This window comes from Schistosoma mansoni, chromosome 1 (genome assembly GCF_000237925.1).
Source record: "Schistosoma mansoni strain Puerto Rico chromosome 1, complete genome".
NCBI lineage: Eukaryota > Metazoa > Platyhelminthes > Trematoda > Strigeidida > Schistosomatidae > Schistosoma > Schistosoma mansoni.
The window spans coordinates 11,033,744-11,054,813 of NC_031495.1; the positions used below are offsets into that span (position 1 = coordinate 11,033,744).

General features: G+C 31.2%; 1 protein-coding gene across 1 annotated transcript in view; it reads left to right on the forward strand.

Annotated features, from left to right (window-relative positions):
- Positions 1–21,070, forward strand: part of Smp_150750 (hypothetical protein) — a gene marked incomplete at both ends in the record, with an annotated part of 92,703 nt that overhangs the window by 9,662 nt on the left and 61,971 nt on the right. The window contains 6 exons of the mRNA XM_018793250.1: positions 7,424–7,546; positions 9,997–10,281; positions 11,934–12,182; positions 15,206–15,419; positions 18,688–18,921; positions 20,384–20,721. Of these exons, the coding sequence (XP_018647782.1) occupies positions 7,424–7,546; positions 9,997–10,281; positions 11,934–12,182; positions 15,206–15,419; positions 18,688–18,921; positions 20,384–20,721 (1,443 nt within the window). The remainder of the gene's footprint in view (positions 1–7,423; positions 7,547–9,996; positions 10,282–11,933; positions 12,183–15,205; positions 15,420–18,687; positions 18,922–20,383; positions 20,722–21,070) is intronic.

Here is a 21,070-nt window from a genome sequence, read left to right on the forward strand (position 1 = left end):
AAAGATATCTTTGTGTGTGTGTGTGTGTTTAAAAGTCTAAACACAATTAGTCGTTTTTCGTTGTTGTTGTTTTGTTTAAACAATTTTCTGATTTAATGATGTCTTTATTATTATTATTATTTAAACACATAAATATTGGTACAAGGAAGCACCAGATACATATGTGCCATACAAATCTCATTCGATTTGCTTGAGGGCTGTGATACTGCCCAGGTGCCCAAACTGAAGCAGGTGGTTTTCTTAGGGGCCCACACCCGGAGCCTTTGACCGAAAGATCTGATCCACAAGGCAGTGGAGCATTGTGAGGAGATGCAGTCCCATGGTAGCCGGTGATCAACGATTGATTCGTACGCCATTTGTTCCCTCAGGATACTGGAGCCCATGTGCACCATTGGTTTGGAATCAGGGTTTTCCAACTCCCCTAGGTGGACCCTCCGTGTCCACCAACTCGGTTAAAGCGCCGGACATTCGCTTTTCGTCCTCTCAATTTCGTAAACAACAGTAATGCCACGAGAAGGCAGTGAGTAGGACTTCCCTGGCGGAGGCTATACACGCGTGACCACGTGAGAGGATTTCGAGAGGGAGAGCGGACTCTCCCCACTCTCGACCGTACCAGGGCATTTGGGGGCTAATGATGTCTAGTTAAGTTTCCTCTAGTTGAATTGGTTGGATTGTAATGAACAGAACACGAGGGCGGACAATCGAATGTATTTAAGCACAAATTACAGACTATCTCACTAAATTCTGATAACCATACAGCAAACAGTTAATTCTCAAAATAACAACCAATTGCCTCAATCTTCACCGTTCCTTCTGTAAATATCAATCCATCTTCTCTAATTTCATTGTTCATGCATTTTCCTACAAATTGCGCTTCATTTCAGTTCCTTCCCTATCGATCTTCTGCCAAAATACATTATATGTCTGACCATCACCATTATACTACTCATATGGATATGAGTCGACCATGCTACAGGATTACTTAATCATGATTAGTAAATGTTACTATAAAGGGGGATTTTCTCATTTTATTATTGTTGTTTATTTCTACTTTCTGCTTTCTCTCTTCTTTTTTCTCATAAAAAACATGGGTTTATATTGATTCAACAAAAATTGACTATGTAGTGTAGTGAGCAATTTATTTACTTATGGTTTTATTGTAGTGATATCTCAATGTAATTATGTAGATATTTCTTAATATATTGGTAGTTAATATTTTTACTTTGTAAATCATCCTAATCCTTCAAAATCATCGGGTTGGTATAACACTAGCGATGAGGATACTTCTAACCTTGACCAAGTACAACCCGAGTAGTCTTATTAACGATGATGATGAAAAACTCCATTGTTTAAGAAGTATGGAAGACTCTTGGCATTTTAAACATTATTAACATTAAGTACACATTAAATTAAATTAGCCACATTCAATAGATATGATATAAACACTGGGACATTGATATGTTAAGATATTTATTATGAATTACGGAGAAAAAAAGCATTCTTAATTATAATAAACCCTAAACTGTCAGCTAGGAAATGTGACTTCATTCGTTCACTGTTTAAGGTGATAAAATTTTAGAGAAAAATCTACAAAACAACTACGGTTGTACTGATAGGGAGCTAACCCATAAATAAATGAGGTTTGGTCTATATTACTAAATATTTATTAAAAGAACAAAATATTTACAGGTGTGATCGTCCAACACTCTATTGATAGAGACTACTGAATGGATATATTCGACTTCTTTTAAAACAAATAACAAACACCATATTTTGCTTTACAGAGCCTATTAACAACAAACTTTTCCAAATTAGTCTGTGTATACAGAATGAAAGTATGGAAATTACTGTTTTGTTGCGACAAAAATAGCTGTGATGAAACAATTACGATTATTTCACATACATACACATGTGTTTATCTTAATTACGATTTTAATTTTCACGCACAAAACTTGTTTTCCATAGTTTTCCGTATCATTGTTTTATCATTTAAATTCCACTAATTAAAATATATTACATTATTTCATCTTTAAAATGATCATATTGTTTAATTCAATTTTGTAATGGTTGTTTGAATCTTCCCATTGATGTCTAGAACTCCTAATGATCAGTCTCTTTTGGCATATTTTCATACTGTGTAGGTTGCCTCGATATTTCCTTAAGTCACAGAGATTATAAGCAGAGATGGACGGCGGCTTCTAATTCTTGTGACGTAAGGCAACTCACACAGGTTGAAAATATGCCAAAATAGACTGATCATTAGGAGTCCCAAACATCAATGGGAATATTCAAATAACCAATACTAAAATAAATGAAGCTTCACCCCATTGTACAAGCTAATGGTCATCTAGACTCAGTATTTGAAGCAAACGGTACTGGGTCAGAGTTCCAGTTTGAACATCAATTCGGATCCAGTTATAACAGCCGATGAGTGCCGAGCAGGACGAAACGCGCATCTTGGATTACGCTACTAGCCACCATCCATCTCTGATATTTTGTTGTTGTAGTTTTGGTCTGTTTACATCTTTAGCTCAAATAAACTCATTTTACCCTTCGAGTCTCATTATGATTGTTGTTTTTTCTAAAAATCGTTAAAAAAACTGCACTTCTGAAACTAATAATACTATTATAATCATGACTGAAATTAGACCACTTATATGTTCTTAAATACTACTACTCTCTCTCTCTCTCTCTCTCTCTATATATATATATATATATATATATATATATATATATATTTCTTGACTTGAATTAATAGCATCTAATTATTTGATTATCATATTTACAAAATTAACAGCTTAGTTGGTAGTACAGTAGTTTGTGGACTTCGCGGCTGGAATTACCTGAGAATGCATGTTATGAGCATATCAGGTGTATCAAAGCCGGATATGGTGAATGAAAAACACAAATGTACTGAGTTACTTATTGAAAGAAATTTAAAAAAAAGTAAATCTCACTGTAATATGCATCACTCACTCAATAGCTGAACAGGAAATACTAGTTACGATACACTCAGTGAACATTGAAATCATTACTGATTTCTTTAAACTTTCATGTATTGCTACAGAGTTTAACCTCATTCACTATGCTTTTTATTTAAACTATGTCGACAAATTCCAGTTCATCTTACTTTGACATCATTGTATTAGTAACATAGGGTAGTTTAATTAATTTCATAGTATATACTTTTGTCTAGCAGACTTTATGTCAAGGTGTTATTCCAATGGATTTGTTTCTCTCTAAGTTCAAATCTTTGTTATCATAAAACTTTGAAATGATTATTTTTAGTATACAACTTGTTTATTTTCCATTTATTTCTATAACTTACCTTAGTTCATTACTCTACCATATTCAGACAATATTGGTTATCCTTGTAATTCACACTTTTCTTTTGTTAAATTTATCAGGTACTATTGAATAATGTAAATCAAGAATTAAATCCTGAATTAGATCACAATCTGATCAGTTTGAATGATAAACTCAGTAAGTAAATATTTTGTCTACTACTTTCAGATATCCTATTTTATTGTGACTTAAAACAGAAAACTGTTAAGTGTACTGTTAATGGTGTTATATCATTTGACTCTTTTATGTTCAAGTATATACAATGTAATTTTAATTTACATTGATATGTCATCAACTGTCGGATTACTTCTTGTAAGGTGAATTGTTGTTTAGTTGAGGTTAATATGAAAAATTCTTAACAAAGCAGTTGTATTGTTCTATCGACTGTTAATTATTGAACTAGACTAACAAGCAGATTCCTAGTTCATAATGATTTTTTCGATTACTTTATCTCAAGAGTTTATTTAATGTAGGTATTCAATTGACAGTTTATTAATTACTCAGTTATGATTCCTATCCTATTAGTGGTTTTGATCATAAGAAGTTTAAGCTCAATAGCCAGTTGTGTTGTGATACAAGATATGAAGAGAATTATATATGCTTCATTATTAATATCACGCATTACAGTGAAACTAATCAGAGTGAGAATAAGATTAGAATATAGTTGTTTCACCGTTGTTTCTTTTGAATATGATTGAGTGGTATTTAATCCTGACATACCCAACAGTCTCACCTTCCATTTACATACGATTAAATCCTAATTTATTGGCAAATAATAACAATGGAAAATTTGCTAACCTTTTTAATACTCATTCTAGTGCAATCTTTACAAACAATCATATCGTAGATCAATTAGAGATGTTTACCTCTAGGGCTTTTAGAATTGTCGTATAAAAAATACCTATTATCTACAATTTAATGAAGATGGTCTATTTTATCATGATGAAACCTGTTGTTTAACTCATTGTTTAAAGGGAATCCGAATATTATAGTAATCTTGCATGTATTTGTCTTCAGTAAATATAAAACTAATGAAATTGAATCAAAGTGCTTGACTTAAATATGGACTTACTAAACTTGTTTCACCGTCAATCTTTTGGTAACTAATAGTAGAAAAATCAATCGTAATAATAAACGATATTAAAGAGCAGTACATCACAGGTTTTAAGGGTGACGTAAACGCGTAAAAAAATGATCCAAGTTTTCTGACAATCGTATGTATCAATTTTATTCGTAGAATCAATTGATGAGTGGAACAAGATTTACTTGTAATTCATAAAATTTTTCCCTCTCTTCCACTCGTCGAAGTGAAATGCATTCGACTGATCTATAACATGATAATTTAGTTTGTCACTAGTCAATTAGTAATTTGCAATTAAGTTATAATTGATGAGTTCACTAAGGGAATTAAATCAATGGAGGACTAGGGATTATTTTTCAAATCTTGTAATTTGCGATATTGCATTATACTACTTAATCCTAGTAGGTAGTGTAACTTGATTCTTTAAAATATTGAACTAAGTTAATGGTCACATAAAGGTTTTTTGCTCCACATTATTCCGAAGTTTGAATTAAATTAAATGATATGCAGTATTTTACTCTCGTCCGTGATAATCATTATTTCATGATTATCTTCGCTAGTTGCCTGAAAGTTGTCACAGTAATCTCTATTAACAAGTGATTCAACTTTCTTACCCTCATTCCGTAATATGTTAATTTTTCAGGTCAATTACCTCAATCAAATCCACCACCTAATCGCTCATCTCCAACAGTTGCATTGTTTCGTGATAAGGGTCCTAAGTCTCCGACACTCGATAAACCTCTCGATGATGTAAAATCAGTAAGTCGAGTTCATTTGTCAGAATATTTTAATGCATTCTTGACTGATTTTGTTAAAGCTTATCTATGTATTGTATAGATAAATTCCACGACCATTGGAACCAAAAAATAAACCATTTAAATGAAATTATGATATTTTTAGTAGATAAAAGAGTGAAAGGACCAATTAGCCAGTATGGGAACAAAACAATGTTGAATATCAAGATGAAATAAAATAAATTTCAACATGATAATATAATTATAGTTTTCATAGCTTATAAACGTCAGTGTATTAATTAAATGAATCGTAATCATCATTTTCTTCATTAGTGTTTATTACCGTATGTGTATGGACTGGGGTATTGCTTCGGGATCAGAATCGAAGCAGTTAATTTTCTCAGAGAATATTTGGCCTTAGCGTCTAATCCACAGGGCTATGGAATAATATCAAGAGTCACAGTCCCATGGTAGCTAGTGACTAAGATAGGTTCTGATAGAGTTTTGTTCTCTGAGCCGGATGGTTTGGTCGTGGAGCTTTCATCGTTCTTTTGAACAACATCATCAGCACAAACTTCAGGTAGAAGCCACCCATCCACATTTTTAAAAACCTCATTCTTATCTTGTATAGCGTCTTATGCCTTTAAAGCATTAGTTGTTTTTTTATAAAGCTGAACACCTGCTTTTAAAAGTGGACTAGTTGAAGGCGTGAAAAACAGTGCAATAGATTTTTCTAAAGCGATTTTTAACAATGTTTAAAAAGTCCCAATAAATGATAAGTGTGAATACTTTGAAGCATACACTGCATAGATTGTAAACAGTAAACGACCTAAATTCTTTCTCAATTAAGTTCCAAGTACAAGCAAAGATTTGTCAACTGAAGAGAAACTGATGATTGTAGTACTATGTGTAATAGCCCACTGAAAGCATCCATGAAACTGGTCAAGGAAGCAAATAATTCACAAAAGGTGTCATCGAGAATAACGAATGGAAGCTTACATTCGGAAGAAAGATAACATTCATAAGTAGAAACTAATCAGAGTGTACTAGAAATCCACAACAGTGTTATATTACAGATCCAAATATCGTTGTCTCATTATACTGCTTCGGTTTGGATGCCCGGACAATATCCCAGCCCTCACATAAACCGAATGATTTGTGTGTGTGTAGTGAACAAGAACACAGGTGGGGACAATCCAATATATTTAAGCATAAATTACAGACTACCTCACTAATATCTGATAACCATACAGTAAACAGTTAATTTGCAAAATAACAATCAATTGTCTCAATCTTGACTGTTACTTCTGCAAATATCAGTCCATCTTCTCTGATTTCATTGTTCATGCATTTTCATACCGATTGCGCTTCGTTCCCATTCTTTCATCATCGATCTTCTGCCAAAATACATTCTATGCCTCACCATTACCATATAATACTTATGTGGATATAAGTAACCCACACCATCGTAGTAGCAAGTAGTCTCATTATACTAGTGTGCATTAGTTACAAAACAATCAACATGTTACCTATCCAGGTTTTATGTACTTTTGTGATAGATTACGCTCCTGTTTTGGGGATACTCTAAAAATGTAATATATAATATCATTTTTTATTTCTTGCTATTTATAACTGTACAATTAATGATATAATCAAAACTGAGTGCATACTTCATTAAACCCAAATATTTTCTAGTTCGACTCCGACCTTGACCTATAGCCCATAGTTCATGTGTTGATGAGTTTAATTTCACTTATGTTATGATAATTGATTTTTGTAGAAGGCAAGTTATAATGATTGTGATATATATATATATATATATATATATATATATATATATATATATAATAAGGCAATCACTTAATGAAACTATTGACGTTTTTCCCGCTTACTAAATATCACATTTCGAACTTTTCCCGAATAGGCGTTACCATTTTATTTTCAAGTATTCCCTATTATCTATTTGTTCCTGAACATGTGTGTATCATATACCTTTAAAATACAAATGAGTAAATATGCTTTTTTAGAGAGAAATATTTTCTCATTTTGTTTGTTTGTTTGAATCACTGTTTAACTCTTTAGGGTGTGTTAAATAGACTAAGTTGACTTTCATGATTTTATGAATTGTATTTTTCATTATTAAACTTCATTTAATCGGAAACACCACGTTTTCCACATATCAGTTGGAAGCCTATTAACGTATACTTTTCACGATGTTTTATTAATTTTTTTCCATTCATTAATTGTTTATTCAAATGAATAGTCTGATATATTGGAAGAAAAAAACCCAACTAGATCATCATCACAACCAGAGAATAAATCTTTATACAAATCATTCAAACAATCAGATGTGGAACAGATTCAAATGAAATTATCTAATTTACAGGTATGTCGAAAGATTTGCTTTAATTGTTGTATATATATTTATATCCCGTTTACAGACTTGTTTATTTCTTGTTCTAAGGGCCTGAATGTGTAATAATCAGTTAAAATGTAGCTGGAATTATCAGTATAGGATTGTAGGAGTTGTTGAGTTTAAATTGATATCATGAATTGTCAGTATTAGTAGAAAAGTTAATTGAAAGGGAAGTGTTCTAAGGTTGAATTTTGAGGGTGCTTGCAGTTGAGTTTATTGCTACATTTTGTTGATTACAATTGTGCTTATCACTAACTTTCCAGATTCATCAGTAATTTCTGTTACAAATTGAAAATCTCCTGTTCTGAAGGCTTAAAAACAAGTCCACATTTAGCTACAGATTGTTCGTGTATTATAATCAGATTACTTAATTCATGAGTGACTTAGTTACGTTTAATGATAGACTTGTTTTACAAATGTTTAATAATAATAATAATCCTGTTGTAGATTGATGAGATTCCTAATTCATTGGTAAAATGCTAACAGTCAATCAATAACTTATCAAAGGTTATCGTCAACGCATAGGCTTTAAAAGCTTAGGTCAGGTACAGTGTTCTCACTAGTAGTTGACTTGATGAAATCTTTAGATTACGGGATATGAGTATGTAGCCTCTGTTTTTAACTACTCATGTGAATCTTGCAGTTTACATTGATTTATTTTCTACTCTGATATTTAAACTTGAGTGTCTAAATGTTCTAATAAACTGAGACCTCATAATAATGTAGGTCACCCGTCAATATAGCAGGTCGATTTGTCATTATCACTTCTAGGTGATTTTTTAATAGTTATTTAATACATTAAATGTAAAAAGTTTCTAGTGACGATTGCTCTATTGTGGACTGCAAGAGTTAGGGTTATGTAGGGTCAAGTTAAATTATTGTACAAACCGAGGATTCATGTGTATATATATATTATATATATATATATATATATATATTCTGTAGTCTCTAGACCATTGCCTCATCTTTGATATTTTGCAGTTTACCGTTAGTTTTACAGTTGTATGAAATGTGCTAGTTTCAATGTGTATAATGTTTGTTATACTTTTCCTTTACCCCTAAATGTTCTTTAATTTCATGTATAATCTGAAAACTAAATGCTACAGCCCATTAGTAACCAGTAATTTTATGCGAGGAAGGCAGGACGCTTATAGGTATCTATCATTCGATAAGAAGACTAGAACTAAATTATATTTAGTAGCAGAGAAACTGTTTATTATCAAGTATACAGATAAAAATAAATAATGTAGAACCCAGCACAAAGATGTGTCGGTCAAAGTTGTTATGTTTCACTTAAGTATTCAGATAAAGGATAAAATGTACAAGTGAAACAGGGCAGAGGAAATGAGAGTGACATCAGATTATTCAAAACTTTCACTAAACTACCTAGGTGGATACATTGACACTACTAAGACCTGTTATAAACCTTGTCACATAGTATCTTCGACCACATACTATAGTTATTTCTCTAATTTTAACCAGAAAGTTTGCACTTACATTTACCCTTCCCAACTGTCAGTAAATCTATGAAATTACTCGGCGGTTTGTCCCTCATCGCCGACCTGATTTAGAGCTAATCAGTATACTCTGGCAAGGTAGGCGATGGTTAAGTATCAATAACGTACATGGCAAGTACTTTAGAGTATGAAGATTCATATTACCTTTACTTAGTATTCTACATCTAACTTCATCATTATTCATTTATTGTTTGCAACGTATCCAAAGATTTTCTAATGTATATGTTTAGCCATTTCACGCCCCCCTCCTAGTTTTGAAGATCGTGTTTCATGTATATTATGTAATAAAAGCAGTGGACATTCTGATTTAATTCTCTTTTTAACAACGGTTGTTCATTTCATTTGGACCTTAGTCTATCAAATTAGATAGAAGCCAAAGGAGATTTTGACATTCGTGTCATCCAAATATCAAAAAAGCGAATCCAATGCCTCGTTTACATCTATTTTATTTGTTTTAATCGAGCTTTTTTCAGTTTTCGTAATATAACTTTGATAGTATGTCTTTCTAGCGAGTGATGACTCGTAAGTAATATAGGTTAAACAGGGTTTCTTGCCGACTGTCTCTAACCACCTAACATTAATATTCAAGGAACTGATACGATATGGTGGATGCGAACCCAGGTTACCATGTTTCAGAGTCTAAGATGTAGATACAGAACTAGTCGAACCTCAACTTATCTCTTGTAGAACCGAGATATTTACATTGATTGATCACTAAGTAGTAGTTTGTTTAGTCCTTAGTGCTGATCCAGCTCTACTTTATATCCAATAGGTAGGTGACTAAATATTAAGTCCGTTTTACATAATTTTCTTTTTCTTATACATAAAAGCCAATTCTTGTTTCTTTTTTTTTCATACTTATTTTTTCCAAATATTATTGTGGACTTTATTTAATTCGTTTAGTCTGAATTATTACAACTTCGAGTTGAAGAATCAACGATGCAAAATGACACTGTTCATCATAATAATAGTAATGTCACTGTTAATAACAATTCTGAAACAAATGAATTAAATAATCGTATAAAAATATTAGAAAGTGAATTGAATAAAATGTGGACTATGGCACATCTATTAAAATTTGAATCCAGTCAAAATGAATTAAATAGTCGAAATAATATCACTACTAATAATGTATACTTGAATTCTATCGTAACTTTACCTAAATCATCGTCAGATGAAGCAAAGCATGTAAGTCAAATCATTTTATTATTTATTTATTCTTTAGTGAATAAAAGTATAATATACTTACGACCTTGAGTTAACCAATGAGAATTAAGATAACGCCTCATGTATTTTACTCCAAGTTTAAAGTGTAGTAATGGAAGTGTTTTTTACTACTAACGAAGTGGAAATTGGGAACATTTGGTTCCTGAAATCCGTATAGACTCTAACATTTATATTTTTTAAGTCTGTAAGTTATTATGAGTTTATTAGGTTAAACCAATAGTTTGGTTATCATCAACTGATAGTATATACACAACACTTCTCAATGATTGTATAATGCAATGATCCAAGAATTAGTGTTTATATTTTATACAGAACTCACGAAACTTAGCATTTTAACAACTGGACAGGTTGTTTATGTCACTAAACAAATCCCTGTCTAATATCTCATATGTTTTCACAATTGGATCAATTCTGTCATATTTCGTCTGTTTTATGTGAAGTGTTGCTTGATCATTTGGATGTGTATTATATATTCTATAAAATTCAAATATTCATAAGAATTTTTAATAATAACGTGGTTTGGGAATCGGACACTTGTCCTTTTACAACTAACAGTGCCACTCATTGGACAGACGAAAAATGTCCATATATAAGGAAAGGTATTCTATCAAACTGTTTTGTACAACGGTTTACATGAACATTCGTTGGAATACCATCGGGTAATTTGACGGAAATTGTTTTTGTCATCACTAGAAAATAATGGGAAAATGATGTTTCTGCCTATGAACAATAAAGTCTTAGTGGCTTTTTTATTATACAACGGCGTTAGTGAATAATCAGATCAAATTGAGCGTTTGACACCAATGACTTAAAGTCTGTAAATTTGTGGCTGCTTTCGAGCACAGCTGTGGCACACCATGTGCTTGAAAATATATAAGTGAGGTCCCTTTACTTCACCCTTATCTTTATCATTGAATATCGTTTGATTGTAATTTTTAAAACTGACAGTTTGAGAAGTTACTAAAAGAAAATTTTGAAAGACTATAATAATTAGTATATTAGATGTCTTTAATTCACTATACATCTTCTTACTGATCGAGTATTGAGATCTCTGTTAAGTTGTTTTGTAATTTATATCACGAACTGACTTTATTTAAATAACCATTTAAAACTAGGAAACACTGGATGGCTGTTTTATTTTAGTATGAGACTCTTCAGCAGTACGCATCCAAAACCCCATCAGAGATCGAACCCGGAACTGTCAAGTCTCGCTGTGATCTCTTGACCTTTAGACCACTGAGCCAGTGTATAGCATTTTGCATGTCGAACTTCAGTCAGTTCGTAACGTAGCGTAACCATTTTCTAATACCATTACCGGGTAACCATCTCACTCCCGACATAGGGGATATTTTTTCCGAAATTGTGCAATGTACCTTATACTAACATTCTGATAAAAATCAGTGCATTCCATTCGAGTTTCAAAATTTATTTTTTCAGGTAAGTGATTATCTCGAAACTATTATATCACTATAGATGTACTTGTCAGTAAACTTTCGTAAATGTTCTTAGAGCCATATGATTTTTCTCACCACGATTCCATTAACTTGCTTTCTGGCTATGTTTAATCTTCTTATGTTAATTTTAATTAAGACATAGAGTTATTTCTGTTACAGGCTAACCCCTCCAAATCAAACAAGAGTCCTAAATATTTTTCGTATGAATTCTCGAGACAAGACTCGCCTCATCAGAAACGTGAAAGACGTTTTAGTCTTCCCAGTAAAGATATTGATCTGAAACAAATTCTATCCGGTGATAATTTTAATCATGTCGATGGAACAACAAGTGTGGGCTCGGAATTCGATTCATGTGAAGAATTTGTGGATAGTCCTCGGAAATTAATCAATAGTTGCAAAAAGAAAGAGGTATGCACATTATACTTTTTTAAAAACCAAATTTAGACTACTATCAAATCACTGAGTAGTATCATATATTTCTTGCTATGTTATCCACCTTATGTCTCTTTTTTTAACCAATTCCATCAGTACATGAAACTCATACTATCTACGTTGATTCAGTAAGTTGGGTTTGTTGTTTTGTGCAACTCACAGTGATTATCTATTCTTCTATAACAGCTTATAGCGTATTTACTCTATAATTAATTAACATAATTAGTCGATCAATTCAAAAATGCCTTACTATTTTGTGTATTATAGTTTGTTAGTGAAACCCTAATGTAATTTATCTTAGATGAGATCATATAAAGCATAGAAAAATCTTAAACATTATTTAGTGTTACGTAAAGAATAATTTTTCGTCTTCTCAAAATGATTAATTGTATACTGTGCAGCAAATTTCTTAAGCTGATGATTACGACATATATTTCTTCGTTTACCGCCTTTCCTTTTTTTAAAGATATTTGTTCCTTATAATTGCTTGAAATCCTTAGTTCATGAATGCCTTTATCAATCTTTTTAAAAGAATTTGTATGTATATGTAGGTGTGCGTTCGTTTGTCTCATATTAAATCTTGTCAAATAAAAAAGATCATAAAATAACCAGACTGATTATCCCTGGAAAAATATATATAATGCTTGTTATTTGTTTGTCTTTCAACAAACTCTCCATTGGTTTTCTTTAATTTCCCATCTGAATGATTGACTGATGGCTGGATTATTTTGATTAGAATGTAATGGTGTTGGCTTTTAAAAAAATGTAAGATAGAAAGCATTTTAAATTCAGGAAACGCCTACTCTATTTTCCTTAATTTTTCTGTTGACCAGAAGAGATATATTTTTAACTGATGTAAAATTAAGTAAAAATCTTGTAGTTATTTCGCCTCAAAATTAACTTTCTTTTCTTTGTTAAACTTTTAGTCTGCAAAATTTTTTGATCAATAATAAACAATACAAAATGAATTTAAACTTCATCCCATTGCACAAGCTAGTGGCTATCAGGATTCAGTAGCTAAGTGGATAGAGTGATGGTGTTTGAAGCGAACGGTACTGTGTTCAAGTCACGGAGTGAACATCAACTCCGAGGTGCAGATACATCTAGCTTATGATGCTTGTGACTTAAGGCAATATCGAGGCAAGCCGTACAGGATGCATATATCCAAATAAGAGGCTGATCAATAGCAGTCCTAAAAATCAATAGGGAAGATCCAAATAAACGATTAATAATGTTGTTTGTACTTATAATAATAATAATAATAATAATAATAATAATGATAAACAGGCTTAGCTCTCCTAAAAATGACAATGCAGTTTTAGGGCAGACTTTAATCATACGTACCACATTCAAACACTTCACTTCTACCCGAAGTTTGTACTGATGATGTTGTTCAGAAGGACGATGAAAGCTCCACGACCAAACCATCCAGCTCAGAGAACAAACCAACATCAAAATCACCCACCTTAGCTACAAATCTTCTCCACCATCTCAACATTTAAATTAATATTTGAAAACAGTTTTCTGTTCGAACGAATAGTAATTGGAAAATTAACTAGAAAGAATGTTCCATTCGATAATGATTTCTATTTTCTTTTAGTTTGTGGCCATCAGTTGTATTTACCATTTCATTGTGTCACGCGGATTAGTTGTATGTAGGTAATTTATACAATAATTCTTCTTACTTGACATACCATTTGTCAAATTGTAACTTTGGAATTGCGACAAATTTTTCATTTTATCATATTTTTTAACGTGCTTTGCTTGGGTTATTTTTATTTTATTATTAGCTTTATTCAATATTATATTTTTGGCACAATATAGAATTCTTGGCACAAAGTATTTCAACAAGTTTCCGTTTCTTACTACTTAGTCGATCCTGACGATAAATACTGGGTAGGTCGCCTGTTAGAAGTTAGCACTTCAGGAATCGACATCTGAATAATGTACATTCTTTTCGCTGCATATTACCAGCAACCATGATGTCTATGATTGGTCTTTTTTGTAATTTGTACAGCGAAAGGTTGTAAACATTTCATAAACACAACTGAGTAGGTTATCTGATTATCAGACAATGATGTTTTAAAACAAAAGTAAACAGATAACTTGTTGAAATATCTAAATGGAAGGAATAGATGGTCCGAATGTTCAAGCAGGCCGCTCAAAATCAAAAGTAGTGACTAATTCTTTAACATATACTGTAAAAAAAGGTTATTATATAATGCTTCGTGTTTGGTTTACTTTGTATACGCTTTTCTTTGACTGCGTTATATTATAATTTAATGAGAGATAATGTCCACATAGCTTTGGATAGATTCATGTAGGTCGTGTTTACAATTGAAGAAGCAAACACAGTTGAATCTGAGTATTAGGCTTTAATTAAGCTATTTCTCCAAGCATATATGTGTTACGTGATCACTAATTTGAGTGAATGGTGATCGATTTTGGCACCATTATATCTATGAACCATACCTACGTGTAATACTAAGTGATATATGAAGAATTCATTTGTGACGCAGTATATCAATGTGTCGATACAAAATTTTAGTTTAATGATATTAACCTTATGTAAATCTTTAGTGAGTAAATCTTGAAAATATGAGTACTTTTCAGCATAGCCTTTTACTTAACAACTATGTATTGCCTGAATAGCTTCACAGTATATTTACATAAGTCCAATGTATTTGTTTACTCCTAGTATTCCAATGAAATTATTTCTTTATTTCACTTTTATGTACTTTATTTCTGTCTAGTTTCAAAATTATACCCAGAAATATCTGACATATTTCATGGGCGTGTGAGTTTGTTATCATGAGGTGATTAATAATTTGCTACTGTTCAACACTTCTATTGTTAATGATAAAAATACACTAGTTTTCTGATAACTATTCAGTAGGCTTTATGTGGATTTGAGGAAAAAACAGTATAAGGCTTTTGTCCATTTTATTTCAACATGTTTCATTATTAATATTATTATTGTTATTATTATTATTTTACAGAATCATCAGTTCACATTATCGCATGATCGTGGTATGGGTTCTGTCACACCATCAACCCCCAGTTCTCGTACAACGGGAACAGGGCGTAGTGCTTTATTATCTACGCATACTCCTCGTTCAAATGATTTGTACACGATGGATCATTTGTCTAAACCCCTTGATTCTGGTAGTTCAAGGAATACTGTGGATCATTCAAGAAAAAATTTACATCATGGTATGATTTGGAAAGTTCATATTATACCATTCATATTTTTGGCCTTATGATTAAAAATGAGGCAAAAATTTAGTTTTTAACAATATACACGTTCCTTTAAGTGATTACTGTACTTAATAAACAATTTTTTCAATAACCTCTCTAACATACCGGTTGGTTTAGAACTATTTATTGACAACTGTAGGAGGAAATTTACAAAATATAAATGATTACCCTAGAGGAGAACTCTTAGCTCAATCAATATTTCTTGTTTTGTGTTTCAATGTGTGTATTCCGTGTGGAAAATATGTAGAGCTCTTGCTAGTAGACGATGAAATAATTAATGTCGTAGTCTTGAGTTAGATTCCCGAATTAAGTAACTGCTGTATTTGAATTTAACACTTGTAAACTCTTTGTGTTATGATGAAAACATTATGACTTTTGTCCTTTTGAAGATATTTTCTTATCCTATGATATCACAGTATACAGCTCAAGATCTAATTATTTCATGATAGATTTTTTGATCTAATGACTAATCAAAAATAGTACCTTTAACAGTTGTTCTTAGTAAAGTGAATCTAAGAGTTTTGGTGAATAGTGAACTGCGCAAATGCAATAAATCTGAGATTATTGATGGCGTTATCTATCCTAACAGTAATATTGCAGTAAAGGAAAACTAATGTTGGGAAATCTCCATTATTTTGTGTAACAAAATCATACGATGACTTAATAAAATATGAAAATCATACATTAAATACATCATTTGCATATCTTCTTTGCGTTGCCCTTTACATATTCCATTATTCCTCTAATCCTGTTGTCATTTAAACTGCTCTGTAGTTTCTTGTTCTCTTCATTTCAATCTTCTGATTCCAGGAATTTATTTTCCGTTAACTACTTACTTACTTATATCTACAGCATAAGCAGCATACGCCACAATATAATATTCGCAGTCAAAAACCCCCTCTACATTTTTGTACTACATTGTATCTATTACACTTACATTCAAAATCAAACCCAAATAATATACAAATGTGTATGCTATAGTTTTAATTGTTATTTTCTTTCCAAGTTTAGTTTAAATAATTGAAACGCATATACTACTGTCCAGTCTTTTTATCCCTTTCCCTTTACATAATAATTTTGCATAAAAATATGCACATATATTTATTTCTACAGGTGGTTTACGCCCATTGCTTTTGTCACTATTAGTATTAATAACAATTATTGACTGTATGAATGAATGAATATTATCCTACTTGTAGTTATATACATTATTACTTGCCTATTTGTTCATTAAAATTCATGCATAATAGAAGGGAAAGAGAGAGGTAACTAACTAATTTTCTACCTATCATCATCTATTTGGTTTATTTAGAGTTAATTATAATCAATATTAATTGAATTAATTATCTACATAGGTAGTGACCATTTCATCTTCTAAATGAATTATGTAAAGTCTTTTAATTACAATTAACCAAAGTGGTTATCATACAGATCATACCATATATATAATTACACATTGGAAACTTATCAAATTATTTATTCTCTTCAAACATTGTTAAGATAGCTTACTACCCATTCAGCTTAATAAAAAGATCTTATTTGTAAAAATATTTTCGAAAGAAAACAATAGTGTTTTGGATTTCCATTTTGAATTGAACGATTTCGAAACTTTGGTTAGATTGGAAGCTTATTGAGTGTATGAAACCTAGACTCTTAACTTTATTTCGATTACTTTAATGTTGTATATAATTAATTACACTTTTGTTTCAGGATAAAAAGTTTCAGATAATTCATGTTCATTAAATTAGCTACAAGTTATCTGTTGAACAAGCAGTGTTGTATATTCAGTTGCTATGGGTATTATCAACGAATTGGTTTATTATATCATCTCAAACACTATAAATTTTGTTTTGAAAAAGTTTTGAACTAGTCCTGTGTTTTAAATAATAATTAAAGTTAAGTATTACTATCTATTTTATTCATTCGACTTGAGAAAAACAGAAAAAAATGTTATAAGATGGGGATACTGATGTGAGTAGTTAAGTTTTACATTCCTTAGGTATACTAGACATACAGGTAGTGTTTTTGGTCGTTAAACAAAAAAAGATGAAACTCAGGTAAACTATTTGCTTAATAAATAATTGATGAGTTCACGTAAAACCTTGTTCAACTGGAAGGAAGTTTATTAAGACTTTAACACATGGTTTTTCTTTTACAATATTAAAACTAAATGACCGAAAACTATAAATAAATTGATATATTTACCCTTGTAACTCATTTGATAACAGTTGGACTTGATGTCCAAGCAACTTGACTAAATGAAATCAGAAGACAAATTGTATAAACCCGTGATTTATAAAGTAATTTATAGTTTCGTCACATTCTTTTTGAATAGGTCCAGGTTAACGTCATAACAATTTGAATTGATGCATATAATAATATATTGTTTTACAATGTATAGAATAAATTATGTCATTTCGTTTAGGTATTTTTGGTTTTTATGCAAATATTACCGTCATATAATTACGTTGTGATAGATGAAGGATCAGGAGAATTTAATAAAATGGAACCGATTGAATTCATTAGGAAAATAAATATTGATCGACTTTACAGTACCTGATTAACTTGTCATTAAACTAAGAATTTATTAGTAGTGAATTAGCAACAAGGTACAGATTTTCATATACGAATATGTTCAATTGAAACATAGTTTAAATGTATTGATTACTTCTGAAAAAGCTGGTATAACTGTCGGAGCTGAATTTAAAACCAAAAGATAAAGTCAAAAGAAAAACTAACTCCACATGAAGTTTTCATTCATTCTCAAATATATATATATATATACATATATATATATATAACCCATTAATCAGATACATTCACACATTTATGTGCAGATTTTGCCGATATTTTGATGACTTGTAATGACTACTGAATATTCTGCAATAATAGAAAGTAGTAAAAACTGGAAATATAGGGTTTTCACTAAATTAATGCAAACAAAACGTCAAATAAATATAATTAAATCCACGAAAAAGAATGTTATACTGAATAAATATCTCTCTGAATTAAACAATAATCTGGAATTTTATTCCATCAGAACAGTTTTCTACCTTCTTAACTGGATATATATGAAGGTGTTCTTATGTCATCTGTCACCTTTGTCACTGCGAAATATTTGATGAAAGTTAGTCATTAAAAACTTTATCTTGAAGTTAAACGACCATTTCCTTCTAAAATAACATGAAATTCTATATTTTCTGTCTGTTTTACTTCACATTAGATGTTCATGCATCAATTAACAGTTGTATTCCATGTGAATCTACTACTGTGCAAGAGAACATCTATAATATTCAAGAAAGTGTTCCAAATATACAACTTGAACGTACACGTGGTTCAGGTGTTGGTGGTCCTCTTCCTCTTAAAAATGCTTCTCAACCATCATCATTTGATTCGTTTCAATTATATTCGTATACTGGAAATTCTAATGAAGATAATAATAATGACAATAATAACAGTGAGTTCATTCGATCAGTTAAGCTTAATAGTAAGAGCATATTATTCGGAAAGATTGTGATTCATACGTTGTTTAGGCTGAACATTAATGTCGATCACAATATCTTCATCACTGAGTAATCATTATCCAAAATATATCACTTATGTATTGATATCGATAGTGTGGTGTGGATTACTTATATCCACATAAGTATTATATAACGGTGGTCGGGCATTGAATGTATTTCAGTAGAAGACCGATAACGAAAGAACGGGGACGAAACGCAATTAGTATGAAAATGCATGAACAACAATAATCAATGAAGGTGGACTGATATTTGCTGAAGGAACGTTCAAGATTGAGACATTTGACTGATAGTTTGCAAATTAACTGTCTACTGTATGGTTGTCAGATTTAAGTGAGATATTCTGTAACTTTGTGCTCAAACACATTCGATTGTCCCCACTCGTTTTCTTGTTCACTGCAATAGTACTATGAAATCCCCATACATTCTAGTGAAACATAATCATAAATTTGTAGGTAGTATTCATCACAGGCTGACCTCATTTGATACTCGTCTAGCTATATCCCAAACTGATTGAATTTAGAGTTGTGGAATTGAATATCGGACTACAGCGTTCACTGTAAGATTTGAAAGTTGTGAGTTCTATTCCTCATAGGATCCTGTGTTCTCTTTGCTGAGGAGCCTCCATACTAGGACGTAACAGCTGTTCAATGATTTTAAATGGTTATCTCAAATGAAATAAATGTGTGATGAATACTACCTACAAATTAAACCAGTTGCCACAAAACGTTTCCAAATACTTATAAATTGCTTAACATCCTTTAAATAAAATTTAGATATTACAAAAGTCTTTTTAGTGCTGTTCTTAGCATCATTAGTTTATATCAGTAAATACATTTTCTTTTCATGTACACCGTAAAAAGATCATTGATTCTCCTAATTTGTTTATTCTTTCAATATAATTTTAATAAGGATAATAGACATTTTAGGTTTAAACTCCCATGTTATTGTTTAAGTATGTCAATCGCTATTCATATCTACTTTATTAAAATAAACTAATGTACTCATTATATAATGAAACTTATTAGCTGAATAACATGAGTAATGTGTTTATAAAGGAAAAATCCAAAAACTATGGTCGTCGTTATGCAGATTACATGATATTCATACAAAGCACAGTATGTTATACAAGTGCGTTATTACTAAGAATCTACTAATCTTAGACTACATCGCTTTATAAACAGTGGTAATTTTGATTGACAGTAGCATTTAGTATATTGTTCAAGTGATACTTCTGTATGATTCGTGAATATTCTATTTGGATTAGCATTTGTTCAGGAAGAAAACGCCTTGTGTTTGGAACAATCAACGAATTGTCACTTCAATGCTTTTAACTTTTATTTCTTACATGCATGTACCTATCGTTTGACTTCTTTCATTTTATCTTTATTTTTTTAGATCAATCATCTGAAAATTCAGGCTTTCAAAAATCGGATAGTTTTAGAAGGTATCACATCTCCAGACTGCCTAAACCTAATCCTACTCGTACTTTATCTCGAGGCTCAGATCTTTTGCAGTTCAATAGTGGTCAAGATTGGTCATATAATCGAAAAAGTAGAAAGCTAAATTCAAAATGTCGTTCATATCGAAATTTTTCAGGAATGAGATCTTGTGTAAGAGCTAAATGGTCTAAACAAAAGCATAAACAACCACGATCTCGTAGTGATTCACATAAATCTGAGAAAATCATGACAGATTATAGTCTAAGTGATCATGCAGAAGAACTTTTGAATTTAGTAAGCAATCTCTAGTTATTTTTTCATATTTGTTTTTTCTCCTATTGATATTATTTCTAGCTAGTTTCTTGTGACGTCTGTTTGTCATGGCGTCCTGGTGTTTCATATCAATATATTCAAAACCATATACCGATTGATGGTATAATTACTGGTGAATTTCAATAAACCTATTCCATTCAGAGTTCCTCTGTGAAACATAAGTTTCGGCTTTTGTAGTTCGCCTGTATGTGCTAGTTTTCTGTTGAGCTCTAGTAAAGAACCTCGCACTTATTGTTAGAGTGGTTTTTATTTATTGTTCAAGTGTCCATTCTTGATAGATGATCGTTCTTAATAAAAATTATCTGATTAA